This window comes from Zootoca vivipara, chromosome 1 (assembly GCF_963506605.1).
Source record: "Zootoca vivipara chromosome 1, rZooViv1.1, whole genome shotgun sequence".
Lineage (NCBI taxonomy): Eukaryota > Metazoa > Chordata > Lepidosauria > Squamata > Lacertidae > Zootoca > Zootoca vivipara.
This window is the reverse complement of record NC_083276.1, coordinates 68,590,314-68,606,011: the sequence shown is the minus strand read 5'-3', so window position 1 is coordinate 68,606,011 and position 15,698 is coordinate 68,590,314. Positions and strand designations below refer to the sequence as shown.

General features: G+C 44.6%; 1 protein-coding gene across 8 annotated transcripts in view; it reads right to left on the bottom strand.

The window, feature by feature from the left end:
• The window catches only part of DENND2B (DENN domain containing 2B), a 139,438-nt gene that overhangs the window by 69,079 nt on the left and 54,661 nt on the right, over positions 1-15,698 (bottom strand). For 6 of the 8 annotated variants that reach the window (XM_035119670.2, XM_035119635.2, XM_035119654.2 and 3 more), the window contains one exon: positions 4,283-4,387. The exons of 1 other annotated variant lie outside the window; for it this stretch is intronic. In XM_035119670.2, coding sequence (XP_034975561.1) covers positions 4,283-4,362 — 80 coding nt within the window. In that variant the 5' untranslated portion in view covers positions 4,363-4,387. Of the gene's footprint in view, positions 1-4,282; positions 4,391-15,698 lie in introns of those variants that run through there. One more of the 8 variants, XM_060275821.1, reaches the window with a different exon arrangement.

Here is a 15,698-nt window from a genome sequence, read left to right as displayed (position 1 = left end):
CATGTTTCTCAGGCTAAGCTAGCTGTGACTGGTCTTTGATTCTGAGCGGTGAGGCTGGAATCTCCTGCATGTGACCACAGTTGCACTGCAGCAGCAGTGAAACTTCTAGAGTAGCCTAATGTATGGAATTACTTTCTCTTCTTGGGCCTGCCTATGAGCAGCTGACTGACTAACCTTCATCTTCATCCTGCGGCTTTCACTATGGTAGATCAGAGCTGCTGAGCTGTCCTCTCAGCACTAGCATTGCTGCAGTTTACCTAGACCACTGGGGCAGCAGCAAGGTCAGGGGTGTGTGGAAGCATTGGCAGAGTCAATGCAGGGCTACCACCAGAGACTCAGCACAGCTCTGGGTTTGCTTCTGCTTTGCCCTGCCCCAGTGCCATCCAGGTAAACTGCATGGATGTATTGGCGTCAGGAAGGTGGTTCCATGGCTCTCTGCCCCGTCATACCAGCCACTACTGTCTCTTTCTGTTATAAACACCCCACTTCTTCCTCTCAGTTTCTTTCAGTGCAACAAGCAGACGCATAGCTGTCAGGTTTTCCCTTTTCTCTCGAGGAAGCCTATTCAGCATAAGCGAATTTCCCTTTTAAAAAGGGAGAACTTGACAGCTATGAGCAGACGAAGCCTGGCCTCTGTTATCTACGTTCTGATTGCCTCCAAATTAGACAAATCTTTGGGGTCCATGGTCACATCTTGAATTTTGAGGGACTGTAGGTTGCCTTTCTCTCTCTCCCTCAGGCCACTCTACCACCACCACCTCCAGAAAGAATGGGAACATACCACACCAAGGCCACCATACACCATACGTTCCTGGGAACTGTAGTTTGTCAAAGGTACTGGGAAATGAAAATCTGTGAAGGGTAAAGTTCAGTTCCCAGGATTCTTTGAGGAAAGTCACATGTGTTAAATGCATGGTGTGTAAAAGGTAAAGGTAAAGGGACCCCTGACCATTAGGTCCAGTCGTGACCGACTCTGGGGTTGCGCGCTCATCTCGCATTATTGGCCAAGGGAGCCAGCGTACAGCTTCCAGGTCATGTGGCCAGCATGAAAAAAGCCGCTTCTGGCGAACCAGAGCAGCACACGGAAACGCCGTTTACCTTCCCGCTGTAGCGGTCCCTATTTATCTACTTGCACTTTGACGTGCTTTTGAACTGCTAGGTTGGCAGGAGCTGGGACCGAGCAACGGGAGCTCACCCCGTCGCAGGGATTCGAACCGCCGACCTTCTGATCAGCAAGCCCTAGGCTCTGTGGTTTAACTAGATACTAGTTCATCTCCATGCACAATTCAAAATGCTGGTTTTAACCTTTGAAGTCCTATACATTATAGTCTGGGATTGTGACATGTCTTTTTCTGGGTGGCCCCACCTGTACCTGGCAAAGTCAATGGTGACCAGTGAAAAGGACTTACTCACAGGTGTTACACAAATTGTACAATTTTCTCCCCAAGGGGGCACACATGGCACTGAGTATTTTGCCTTTTCAGTGCCAAAGGCCAGTGGAAGACAGGAGTGCCTGGCGTGCTCTGGTCCATGGGGTCACGAAGAGTCGGACACGCCTAAACGACTAAACAACAACTGATAAATTGCTGCTGTTTCCCTCCTGCTTATCTACTTTTAATTTTAATGCTGCCCTCTGCCCCTTGCTTGCTTTTCTTATTAAGGGATAAGGAATAGTTTCAGTGAATGCCTTTCACATGATATGACACTTATGGAATTCCTAACGTTTTAATATTAATATTACATTTCTTTCAACAGACTCTCCATTTCTGGTTCCTATAACTTACTATTGCTTAGGGCATTAAGCAGGAACAAAGCCAACTTGGGCTGAGGTTCACTGTTACAACCACCAGTAACTGCAGATGGGTATATGTCATAAAGTTTGGGTGTCTGGACTTGCTTGTCAGTTTTTGCCTCAATTTTTCCTGACTGTGGTCAGGAAAATATTCAGATAGATAGTCTGGTTTGGTTTGGTTTGGTTTGGTTTGGTTTGGTTAGAATGAATCCCTCCAAGTGTTAAATGAAAATTAATTCAAGTGCTGCTTCTGTTGATTTAAGTCTTATTAAAAAGGAAGAAATCTTCCCAATGACTCAGGGCATGGCCTCCCAAAGGAAAGTCAGCCAAGTAGATTACATGAAGCAAAGGAGTCAGGCTGCTAGCATGACATACTGGAAGGTTTCTCTCTGTAACTCAGTGATATGCCAACTCTCATGCCTATGCTTGCCTTTAAATATATTATTCATTACTGAAATAAACCTTTAAAAAGAAATGTCGGTCAAAGTGAGAAGAAGAGAGACGTGGAGCTTGTGGACAGGCATGTAGAACTTACACACTTATTTTTTCAAGATTTTTGACACCAGTGCCAAAAAAAACCTTGTATTGAAAATAGTGGTCCTGAACTTCTTTACTCCCAGGTCTGGAATTTCGCTTAGGAAGTCTTGGAGATTGTCCACCCTGACAATGTGCACATGTACACAAGGTGTGGTGCCATGCACACTGATGGCATAGTAATGTATACATAATAATCTTAATTATACACTGTCGGAGGGCCATTTGATCCCACATGCTCCGAACTGACTGTTCATCATCTTCAGCGGGTGATCCTGAGTTCCAGTATGAGGAGAGAGACTTAAACATGCTTTGGCTAAGTCGCATCCTATGAGAAGCTTTGAATTTTTCCAGAATCCCACAGCAGTGCCTTATTTTGAACTGGCTCCATTGGAGCCTTAAACATAGTTAAAGGAATCGGAGCCCCACTCAGAACTGTGTTTGTGTCTCCCTCGGGCTCATTCCTCCTCCCATCAACTTTTTGAGTTCCCCTATCTCTTTTTCCCCAACAGTAACATCTGCACAGAGCTGGACACTAGCCATGGTTTTAAGTTTAAACTGGGGGTCAGAAGCAGACTTCAAATTCCATTTTTAAGTGAACAATCACTTTAGCTCAGGGCTCAGCAGCTTGCTGGGGAGGGAGAACAGAATCTCTCTAGGGCACCACCACCAAGAATGTTCCTTTTGACAACTAACCTAACGTCAGGGGATACAGATACTTGGAAGAAGGCCCCATCTGACAACTAATCACACAAGCAGGTTTATGCAGGAGAAGATACTGGAGGACACTCTGCAGGCCCAGGACCATCATCAAGCACACTCAGGCAGCTGCTGGGGCTCATTTTTCTTTTCATTTTTTGCACTCCAGTGCCAAACTATTTCCAGGTGTCATTTTGGACTTCCCCAAAATGCCCTAAGAGTTAAGTAATCCTAGGGCATTGTAGGGAGTGAATGTGGGGAACCACCTTCTCCCCCACCACCAAAAAAGAAAACATGGAAGAAGCTGCTTGGAACTAGAGAGCAAGAAAATAAAAGGGGGAGGTGTTGATTTTTTAAAAAAGGGGCAGGTGTCAGAGCTGAGCAGAGGGCCCAGGATGGCACTTTACCATAGATTGAAATTTTCACAAATGTTTAAAGGAACCCCAGGTGAGGCACACCACAACACTCAGGCACGAGGTTGCCAAGGTATGTATAACAGGGACCAGATCACCTTTTCCCATAAGTAGCCAGAAGATAGAAGTACTCCAGGTCATATATACCAGTTGCAAATCCAGGAATAATGCCAGGTCAAGAGACACTCAAACAGTGCATTTGGCCTTCATTAGGTGCCTTACTTGGTTCAGATGAAAAAGGGAGAATTGTTTTCATCCGTATACTGACGGCAACTCACCCCAACTCTCTGGACAGCCCGTATCAGCAGTTTCATGTTGATGTTAAAACAACAACAACATCGCTTTGCTGCTTGCAAGATCACTGAGTCAGAGCTTAGCAGTTGTATATTTACATAACATGGCCAAGGATGTGCTTAGTAAGGAGACCCAGGATGACCTGTATGCCAAGGCTTCTACATGCACTAGCCCCCTGGATCCAGTGTTGGCTCCATATGCTAAGGAGCTCTTAATCAAGATGCCCTCAAGGGGAGCCATCCTGCCACCATCACACATTCACTTATCCCCTCCTTCCAGGCCCAGCCTGCCCAAAAGAAGGGAAAGGGGAGGGTGGAGGCTGCTGCTATTATTGCTGCTTGTATATTTGGAGAGTCCTGGTGAAGAGAGAGAAACGGAAAGAAGAGCAGCAGGACCAGGAGACTCTGGGTTCAGAAGTGGGCCTCCTCCTATAAAGGATAAGTTTCATAGATCTATGGGTTCAGAGCATTGCTTTCTGTTGGGGTGGGAGAGCAGGAAGCAATTTGGAATCAGGCAACAAAAGCCCATAAACATATTGCTTTCCACTTACCTATCGAGACTATCCCGAGGCACTTTACTTCCTCCAGCTCTCTTGGTGACACTGGCAATCTTGTTGGCAGTCATGGTCATTTCTGCTCTCTATAAACCTGGAAACCTGGGTAAGGGGAAATAAAATCCAAAGCAAACCCATTGAACCAGAGACTTTTTCCAACACAGCTTAATAAGAAATGTTTCTAGTGCATGGAAAAGACTGTCGAAAAAAGTTTTGAACATGTTACCTAAACATAACTACTCTTTTCAATGTTGCAAAAAGTCAAACAGCAGCTCAGGTAAGATTCAGATTTGAGTCATGTTTAGACTAGAAACTAAAACTAGGGGAAAGTATGTTAGAAGAATGGAACCATTGTCCTTACTTTTCCACTTTCTCTCATTAAATTGGGACTGGGATAATTATGATAGCATTAAGAAAAAAAAGTGTCACAACTGTAATAACAAATGACAGAGCTCAATCCTAAAGCAAAAGCTTTAAAATGAGCATTGGAAGCCATGGCAGACTGTGCAATGTCGTGATAGGATACAGTATATCGTAATTTATAAGATGTACAAGCCTGCCCATAAACATATCAAAGATAAATTGATTATGGTCCTAACACAAAAACTTGTACAATATGTAATTTTCATCTCTCAAACCTAGCTCTCCTTCATATAGTTCCCCAAGCTGGCGATAGAGCACAAGGTCTTCCAAGGACACCTGCATTTATCTTTCTAGACCTTCTGCAAATAACAACTAACTAAACCAAAAGATACAACCCCTTGCTGTTCTCAAAAAGTCACAATATCTTGAAGATTATTATGCTTACAAATATCTTATTGCTGTCTCTATCTGTGATGTCTCTAATTCTTAAAGTATAAGCTGATGGGGGCAGGAACTTTCTCTTTGAGATACTGTACATACTTTTCTTGTTTACAGTGGATAGCACATGGGAACCAGATTATTACTGCAACCCTTAGGCTTCCCATAGTAAATGTAAAATAAACAGCCTGCTTAATGAAAAGTTCCACTGACAGGTTTGACCCAAATCCTCTCAGATCTGCAATATTCCTCAAATTAAACTGAATCCAGATGTTTACAGCAACCACACACCTCATGTCATCTTCCTTCTCTGAAGGATGGCAAATAACACAGCATTAACTACCAACCACGGTCCGTTTGCAGCGGGGATACAAGCACCATAAGGAAAAACCCACAAATCTACTTCAAACACAACTTGCATTATTTTTTACAATTTTATCCCATTCTTCCTACAAGGAGCTCAGAGGAGCTTCTACTTTGAGCTTACAACAACCCTATGAGGCCCACAGTCACCCACTTAGCTTTGCAGCATAGCGAGGATTCAAACCTGGATCACTTTACTCAGTGCTTTTCTTTTGGGGGGGCTCTTACTGCATACACTTGAGTACCCCCCAGAAAAGGTAAAGGACCCCTGGACGGTTAAGTACAGTTGAATTCAATTATGGGGTGCAGCGCTCATCTCCACTTTCAGGCCAAGGGAGCTTGTGTTTGTCCGCAGGTAGCTTTTCCAAGTCATGTGGCCAGCATGACTAAACCACTTCTGGCACACAGAGCACCGTGACAAGTGCCAGAGCGCACAGAAACGCTGTTTACTTTCCCACTGTACCTATTTATCTACTCACGCTGGTATGCTTCTAAGCTGCTAGGTTGGCTAGGTTGGAGCTGGGACAGAGCAACAGGAACTGACCCCGGTGCGTGGATTTGAACTGCCGACCTTATGATGGGCAAGCCCAAGAGGCTCAGTGGTTTAGACCACAGCACCACCCACGTCCCTACACCCAGAAAAAAGCATTGCCCACACTGCAAGCCCAACCCTCTGGTCTATATATTCACATTGGAAGTGTACAGTATATGTTTTTTATGTGTGTGTGTGTATTCATTCTAAAAATGTGAGGTGGGGGTGTCCCTGAGAGTAAAAAGGATTGTCAGCTTAAACAAAAAATCGAAATGCTGTTGAAACTAGGCAAGTGTTCTATTGCACTCCCAGGAGACACAAAGAATAACAGATTATTGAAAACCTGCCTCTGCAGGGACAGTAGAAAGAATATGACACTGACAACAGCTCAAAAAAGAGGCATCTTTTCTTATTTCTACATGGTACAAGATTTTGGGGGCACATCCATCCAAGGGAAATTTGTCTTCCCCCCAGCCCAAAGATGTGTCTCAAGTTTCTCATTGTGTGACAAAGCAATGCCCATGCTCCTGGTTCATTGCAGCAACACAAAATAAAATGTTGGACAAATGTGCCTGGAAAAGACATGTGCCTCTCTTGCTTGGACAGCTCCAGGCCAAAAGTGGGAATCCGGGTATGACAGCTACATGTGGCCTTCACTGACCTTGCAATGTTCTTATTCATTGTATAGGCTGAGGACCAGTTTGGACTGAAGAAGCATCCTGCACTGGTTCTGCAACCATCCAGTCAACCATGTGGTCAGTGGATCTATATCAGGCATCCCCAAACTGCGGCCCTCCAGATGTTTTGGCCTACAACTCCCATGATCCCTAGCTAACAGGACCAGTGGTCGGGGAAGGTGGCAACTGTAGTCCAAAACATATGGAAGGCCAAAGTTTGGGGATGCCTGATCTATATGTTGGTGGTGACCTTTAAAGCCCTAAACAGCTTCAGCCCTGTATACTTGAAGAAGTCAGGGCCGTCTCAAGGGTATCCAGCGCCGTGGTTCAAAGATCCCTCTGGCGCCCCCCCCCACACACATTCAAAGATCCCTCCAGTGTCCCCCCGTTTCACCTTTTACAGCGGTGAAGAGGCGGAGGCTCCAGGGCTCGCCCTTGGCGGCCGGCCGCCTCCTGGCAGCCCTCACACGCTGCAAGGGTTTGGTGAAGTGCGCACACATTGTGGTGGGCCTTGGTGCTTCGGCAGCTCCTGCCGCCATGCCCTGAGGGCGCTCCAATGGGACGGAGGCTCCGGTTGCTGCTCAGCATGGCGGAGGCGAGTGAGGGGGGAAAGCTGATGCGGGGAGGTGCCGTGTCCGGCCTCTGCCTCTTCCGTGGTGCCCTCCAGCACCCTCTAGAACTTGGCGCCGTGGTTCCCCGCACCACTAGCCTCTATGGCTAAGACGCCCCTGGAAGGAGTGTTTCCATCCCTATTGTTCAGCTCAGACAGGTCCAGTTCAGAGGGCCTTCTGGCGGTTTCGTTACTGCAAGAAGTGAAGTTACAGGGAACCAGGCAGAGGGCTTTCTCATCCTGTGGAACGCCCTTCCATAAGCTGTCAAACAGGTACAGTGGTACCCTTGGGTTACAAACGCTTCAGGTTACAGACTCCGCTAACCCAGAAATAGTACCTCGGGTTAAGAACTTTGCTTCAGGATGAGAACAGAAATCATGCTCCGGGGGCACGGCGGCAGCAGGAGCCCCCATTAGCTAAAGTGGTGCTTTAGGTTAAGAACAGTTTCAGGTTAAGAACGGACCTCTGGAATGAATTAAGTTCTTAACCAGAGGTACCACTGTAATCTACACAACTTTCCGAAGACATCACAAGGCAGTCCTGTATTGGGAAGTTTATAATGTTTGATGTTTTGCTGTGTAATGTTTTAGTTGCTGGAAGCTGCCCAGAGTAGCTGGGGCAACCCAGTCAGATGGGCGGCATAAATTATGGTGATGATGATGATTATGATGATGATAATGAAATCATATGTGCATCTGCAATCTGTAAATAAGGTCTAATTCATACAGTATGTGGCAAATGCATACACCCCAAATTGGTTCCTGTTACTCGCCCTCCATGACACATCAACAGCAAGGACACATGCCAATCATATAAATCACACAGTTGCATGAGCATGTTCTCCAGCCACACCAGTGTTCCCAAAGGATGCACCATGTGGGCAACTGGACATGGGAATATTTCTTATGCAGCCTGAAACCCAACCATTTTCAGTACCATCAAGTAGGTCTGTGAAACTGCCTCAGGAATTCATATCTAAAATATGGCCTATAAATCTAGTAAATAAATAAATGATTCCTCTCCACACAAGAGAAAGAAAAATTAGATTTGGGTACTTGAAGAAGGAATGGAACCATTTTAGACACACTCTGTCTGGAAAGAATTAGAGATCAAAGGGGAAAAGAACATGACTGAAAATTGCTAAAGCTGTCAAACAAATTGGTTTTAGTTGATTTATCTTCTGCAGTACAAATTATATTTTGAGAATAGTTAACAAGTTTTTTTTAACCAAAGAACCACTTACTTTCTGTTTCAGAAATCATCAAGGGGTTTTCCTAGATCATCTGTCTATCTACACTAAACATCAGAAATGATCTGCCTGATTCACACAAGGGAAAAGGGAAATAGTTGAAACCTCAATTAATGAACTGAACAATCTTTTCAGTCCCAGCAATCATATCCTGTGCATCCCAAAAGTGAGTGAGAGATTTTCATCCCTCTCACTGTTTGCTATGATCCCTTTGTGTTTGGGCAAGGGAGATGCACTTAGCACAACATTCAGCCACACACAAACTTGTCTTGCAAGCAAGACAAAGAACAGAGATCCACTGCAAAGACACAAACCACCAGCCCTGGATGCAGAACTGACATCAAGCAGGGGCACCAAGCAGGCATCCTGTGGCAATCAGCACATGCAGGCATAGCCCACACTCAGAGCAGTAGCAAACACAGGAAGGATGGTTGCAGTTCTTGCAACAGAACAAAGTGACCTGTCTGGATGGGCAGAAGAATCTGGCTACACCACCCATCACAGGTGTTCATTACCAAGTTAATCAGTTCATGCAGCTGCACCAGTACCCTTTAGCAACCACCATGGACAAATTACATCACTGAGCCTTTGGTAGCATTTAAACAAAATCCTTGCAAAGCCTTGAGCCTTTGGCCAGTCTGTGGTGACCCCATTCCACCCTGAGCAGCAACTGTGACTCCGACCAAGATAAGCAGGGGCCAGATCAGAAGTAGCAGCACCACCAGCAGCAAAAGCCACAGAAAGGCCAGACCAGGGATGAGGAATCTGTGGCCTTCCAGTTGTTGTTCAACTCCCATCAGTCCCAGCCTGCATGGCCAACGGTAAGGGACAATGGGAGCTGTTGTCCAACAACATCTAGAGGGCCCCAGATTTCTCAGTCCTGGCCTAGATCCAGCCACATGCCCGGACACTGTGTCTAAGCCAGAGTCTGAAGGGATCTCCAAAGATCACAACCCATTCATCTGATATGTCCAAGGGGGGTGGAGTCACACTCTACCACCAGTGCTGGTAGTGAGCCATGAGGGACGGAGGCAGAGCAATAGGCTCCAAGTCAGGAGAGTGCCCTTTAAGCTCACCACACTCCAGGAAGGAGTTGGGCCTCAGGAGTGGTAATCTGCATAGCTGCCAAGTTTTCCCTTTTCTCGTGAGGAAGCCTATTCAGCATAAGGGAAAATCCCTGTAAAAAAGGGATAACTTGGCAGCTATGAATCTGAGCTGACTGAGTAGCATAAAATGCCTCAGTTGGACCTTTTATGAATTTCAGTTGCTTAGCTGAGACTCTATGAGGTTATGCAATTCCAGCCTGTCTTGTTGTGAACTTCAACCTGAGCTCCAGATAGATATGACTCAAAATAAGTGTCCTCTGCTACTCCCTCCACCCCACCCCCCAAGTGTGGCAGAAATGGACTTGTGTTATTATGAAACTATAAATCTTGCATGTAGGTGTGTTTGGCGGAGTTAACGGGTTAATTTGTAGATTTTTGCCACTAATTAGAAGGTGGTAGAATAACTGATATGGTACTGTAGTTGGAAATAAAGACCTTCATACTTCCTTCAATATGCTGATTAACACTCATGTAGCCAGATTAGGGAACCAGAGGAAAGGATGAACAGATCAAGAACAAACACCAGTCTCTAACTCTAGTGTGGGGAGAGATAAAAGTGTTTTAACCTACATTTATTTGCTATAGTTTATGACCCACTCTGGGAATGTTTTGTTGCTTGTAACCATTCTTAAGTTAGAACCCTTTTTCCCCCTTATAAACTACCTTTCCCCCCATTTAGTAAACTTCCAGTCTTGTTACATAAAACCTTGTGGTCTCTGCTATTTTTATAAAACACACACACACACATACACCATGTCTAAGCCAAGTTCTACACTACTTCAAACTGTTCTCAAGGAGACACGGGAGAGTTTTAGACTGGTTGGTGAAAGACAACCTTGTAGAAAAATAAAATATTTCACCTGGTGGCAGCAAAGATCTAAAAGGAAGGGTGGGCAAAAAGAAGGGGGCATTGTGTTTGGCTGGGGACTCCCCTCTCCACACAACTCAGGAGCCAGGGAAGCGGGAGTACCATACTACCAAGTAACTTACTTACCTTTGACCAGGGCATGGAAGACAGCAACTTCTCCCCAAAGGGATGGGACAGGAACCACTAGCCCCAGGATCCCTGGCAGGTAACTGATGCCATGCATGCCATTTCTGCTAAGGTGAAGGTCCTGTAGGAAAATATTCTCTTCCAGAGACTGCAGAATGTCTGCCCTTGCAAAAACACACACACACAGCGAAGGGAAGGGAAAGTGCCAGCACTCACGAGACCTCAATCCTGTTTGCAGGTACTCAACAAGGTGCTCACTTTTGTGAACGCTCACAGCATTTCAAGTTCAAGCCAAAACTATGCCATGAAGACCATGTAGAATGCTTTATTGTCTAATGAGGGACAATTTCTTTACACAATTCCCCTTTTTCCAACATATAGTGGCTAAAAGGTACTTTGGCAGGCCTGGAAATTGTGTTTCATTGGGTATTGATACACAGGCCCCAAAGCCAGATATTCAAGGTATTCCCAGAAGCAGTATTAAGGCCCTATTGTGTGCTTGGAATTCTGCTTGGAAATTAACAGGCACAGTCTAGAGCTTGCAAGCTGACAGCACAACTACCATGTAGAACAGGCATCCCCAAACTGCGGCCCTCCAGATGTTTTGGCCTACAACTCCCATGATCCCTAGCTAACAGGACCAGTGGTTGGGGAAGATGGGAATTGTAGTCTAAAACATCTGGAGGGCCGAAGTCTGGGGGTGCCTGATGTAGAATCATAGAATCATAAAATTGTAGAGTTGGAAGGGACCCAGAGGATCATTTATTCCAACCCCCTGCAATGTGGGATCGAACCTGCAACCTTGGCGTTATCAGCATCACGCTCTAACCAACTGAGCTATGTAGGAAATGTTAAGCTAAACCAACCCATGGAAAATCACCAAGTCTGAGCATGCAGTTTTAAAATATGCCTTGTGCACATTGAATCAGTCTGCCTGTAGCATGAGGCAATGGGGAAATGTAGGTCAGCAATTCCATATAAAGAAATGCTCGTGCACATTGATACCAAGAAGAGAAAATAGGGTTTAGAACTCAATATGATGCACCTTCATAAAAGGTTTGAGATTCACTAGTTTAAAGCTAACAACGTTTCTACATCTTGCAGGTTCCATTCTGAAAGAAATGTATTCATTACATTCCTGCTTCCAGGAGGGGAGGGCGGGGGGAGGTTAAAACCATCCCATTTAAATCCATTTTTTAATTTAATTAAAAGAAAAAAATCATATTGAGAACACTTGAGATGACTCCACAGAGAGATATTACGTAGAACAAAACACAGAGAGGCTACAAGCCTCCATCAAGAAATTTGCTGCTTCATGAATACATTAAATAATCAAATTCCATAACCTGCTAAAGTTGCTATTTTTGCATTAAAGTGTAATCATTTCCCAGTGCCTCTATGAATTCTCAAATGGCCATTTTTTTTAATAAGCTTGTTTTCAATAAAAGAAAAAACTAAGCAGGGGAGCTTTGAGAAATGTACAAAAAATGTTGCTGGCAAGTTTTCCCTGTTGAAAATACAATACAAATGTTACAGCAGCATTTTACGTTAATAATTTGCACAGCTCTAACCCTGGGCCTGGAATGCACAGCTGCATTAAACCTCATGGTTCTTGGGCTAACAGAAGCATTATCCAGGGTTTGTCCCTGCAGTATGAGCTTACTTTTACATGAGTTCAAATAACTTCTTAAAAGCACAGCCAACTCCAGCTGCAGCCCCCAAGCTCTGGTCAGTTCTCATTCTTCATGCAACAAATGAAACCAACTTCATCAAAACAACTCAATCCAAAAGGTATCCAAACTTCAGAAAAACATGCCTGGGATTTTGGACCTCTACCAAAGCCAGAACTTGGATGAACAGCCCCCTCCCCGCGTCCTCAGGTGTTCTTTGCCTTCCCATTTTCTGTGTAGATCTTTGGCATTTGGGGCTCTTTGTGAGAAAAGGATGGGGAGGATAAATTTTTAATGTAAAATAATGAAATGGCACATTTCAACCCATACCCTTATGCCACTAAGTTGCGTTACATTACTATTTACCAAAGCTTCAATCACATTTTTGCCAGCTAGCTTTACTTGAATAATATCAGAGTCCATGATGTCCAACATCTTGTCAATTGTAAATAAAGATCTCATAGGCCTGTTTTGTGGCTTCCAAACGATTTGAATAAATGTGCTTTGTGGGGGGTGGGGATTGAGTGGTGGGGTGGGGGGAGTAATAGGGTATTAAAGGATGGGGTGTGGGGCTTTGGGGCACTCCTCCCCAGTGTTGCCTTTCCTTTCCATGAAATTTCGTGTTCCTTTTTTAGTTCACAGTAATGGAAACCTGAAAATATGTTTGAGCATGCCTATGTGGAAAACCAAAACATAGCTTGAAGTCACACATACAACCTAGAATGGACAAGTACTTTGACAGCACTACCTAATGCCTTCTGCTGAACCCACTCTCTCCAGCAGCAGACCCATCTGTCGCAAGGGCTTGTGTGCTGACAGTTTCTTAAGCTTCAGAGTGATTCCATTAAACATTTCTTTACACCTCAGCAGCTGAAGCGGTGACTAGGCAGGTCTCACTTCCATCCGCTAAAGCCAGAAGTCCTGCAATCAAAAGCTACAAAGGTTCCAAAGACTGGAGATTACATTTACTTCAGGGTGTTCTCCCCTTTTGCAGAGTTTTATCTGATTTTGGAAGTAAATTGATTAAAAAAAACTATTACTTTTCTGGCAGCTTACATAAAGTGCGCTTTCATTTGTTATTTACTTAGTCTCTGTATGGAATCTATTAACATAGTTAATGCCCAGAAATATTATCTAAAAGCTTTGGCGTTGACTTGGCAAATCGATAGATGCATACAAACTCAAGGTACTGCATAGCAAAGGCTACTTCACTAGAAAACCTTCCCCCTGTTGCATAAAGGGCACACTGAGGAATAGCTATATAAATATAACCCAGCCCATTTGAAATATTTTCCTAAGGAGCAGTTTTCTGTGTCACTTCTTTATAGTACTGGAATACTATTGGGAATACCGGACAATGAAACACTAATGAGAGAGAAGGAAGTATGGAATAGGTGCCTCTGGAAAGTGCTTGGTTTTTCCCCAGGTATGCCAAATGACCATTTTGTGATCTTTCCACACATGCTCTGACTGGAGGGAAAGGCAAATATCAGCAGTGGTGGGCAATGTGCAATGTGAAAATTTGGCACCCCTGCCTCTCGCACTGCAGTCTAAATCATAGTTGAAGTGCCCCTGAGGTTCCAAGCCCAGTGCGACCAAACCAGTCGTGCAGTGTTCAAAATTAGCCAGGTGCTTTTGACCACTTGTGACCAAATGAAGGTGCCTGGGTGCCAGGATGGCACCTGACATCTCTGCCATCTGGGGATCATTGTATCTGGAGTTTTTCACACACTAATACCCCATCCTGTAGAATTCTAATTTTTCTGCACAATCGGAATGAACTTCTGGAGCCAAATTGCTTTTTCTGTGCAGCCTGAGCAGGAGCATTCACCATTAAGAAAAAGAGGTTGGAATAGGAATAAAATGGCAACTAGACATTCTGTTTTGACGACTGCAGCAATGGTTTAAGGAGCCTAGTTTAAATATCTGAGTTTCTAACACAGCAGTCACGCTCCCCTAAATCCACCTCTGATATCAACCACTTAGCCTTCACACAATGATCTGATATATAACCAATTACCTGGGGAAGTAGGGGGCTCCCAAAGCAATAATCTGCAGGAAATTATCTAGCTCTGGATTTGCTGCATCCAATTTGACTAGATGGCCTACAAGACCCCTCCCAATTCTATGATTGTGTATGTGGGCACAGTGACAATCATGTCTTCTTCATCCCCTACCTCTGCTTTCAAAGAGGAAAGTTGAGGTAGCCAAAGCCATGATCATAAGGAGATTCTGTTACAAACTGTTAATGCCCAGTGCATCTCCCCTCACAACCCCTTTCCCCATAAACATAAAAGGCGCTGGTGACGATGCACAGAATATAAATCCATTTAATGGAGAAAACACCATATAAAGCACTTGATTGTTTACAGGAAGCTGTTGATGCAGCTTCAAATCAACTGGGCTATGTTGCTATGATGAGCATTCAGAAGGAGGAGGGACTCTGCATTCCTCTTGTCAACTACTGGTATTTCCTGAAAATGCTCTGCAGCAAAATCTAGGCTTTATACAGCACTATGCTGAAGGCAGGCAGTTTCCTCTCCAATTGTGACTTTTATTTCACATATGACAGAAAAACCAGCACTAAAACTGTTAGTTTTATTGTTTAAAAAGTGATATAATATGAAGGGACAGAGATGGCGCTGTGGGTTAAACCACAGAGTCTAGGACTTGCTGATCAGAAGGTCGGCGGTTCGAATCCCTGTGACGGGGTGAGCTCCCGTTGCTCAGTCCCAGCTCCTGCCATCCTAGCAGTTCGAAAGCACGTCAAAGTGCAAGTAGATAAATAGGTACTGCTACAGCGGGAAGGTAAACGGCATTTCTGTGTGCTGCTCTGGTTCACCAGAAGCGGCTTTGTCATGCTGGCCACATGATCTGGAAGCTGTACGCCGGCTCCCTCGGCCAATAATGCGAGATGAGCGCCACAACCCCAGAGTCGGTCACGACTGGACCTAATGGTCAGGGGTCCCTTTACCTTTACCTATAATATGATCCAAATGGCAACTAAGCCAGAATTTTCACATGGTCTCAGCAACCTCAGATGGAACTATGACTCTACCAGGTTTCATAAAATGCTATACATAAAAGTCTGACGCAATCACAAAGCTAAATTTGTCCAGGAAGTCAGGCTGCATCCTAAGCATAATGGGATTTTTGTGAGTTTTTTTAATTGCAGGCTACAGGTAGCAGGAATCCTCCAAGACTTCTGTGGAAATTTTTTAATGAGAATTAACTCTTCTCAAACTTGTACCACCCTCTTGTATCCCAGTCTACCTCAGCCAAGAGAACGCATGAGAGAACTGGGATTCATATATATATATGGGGGGGGGATAATTTGGCTGAAAATGAGAGAAATCCACAGATCATATGGTTTGCTACTTCCAAATTTCAAACTTCAAGGCACAAAGGGT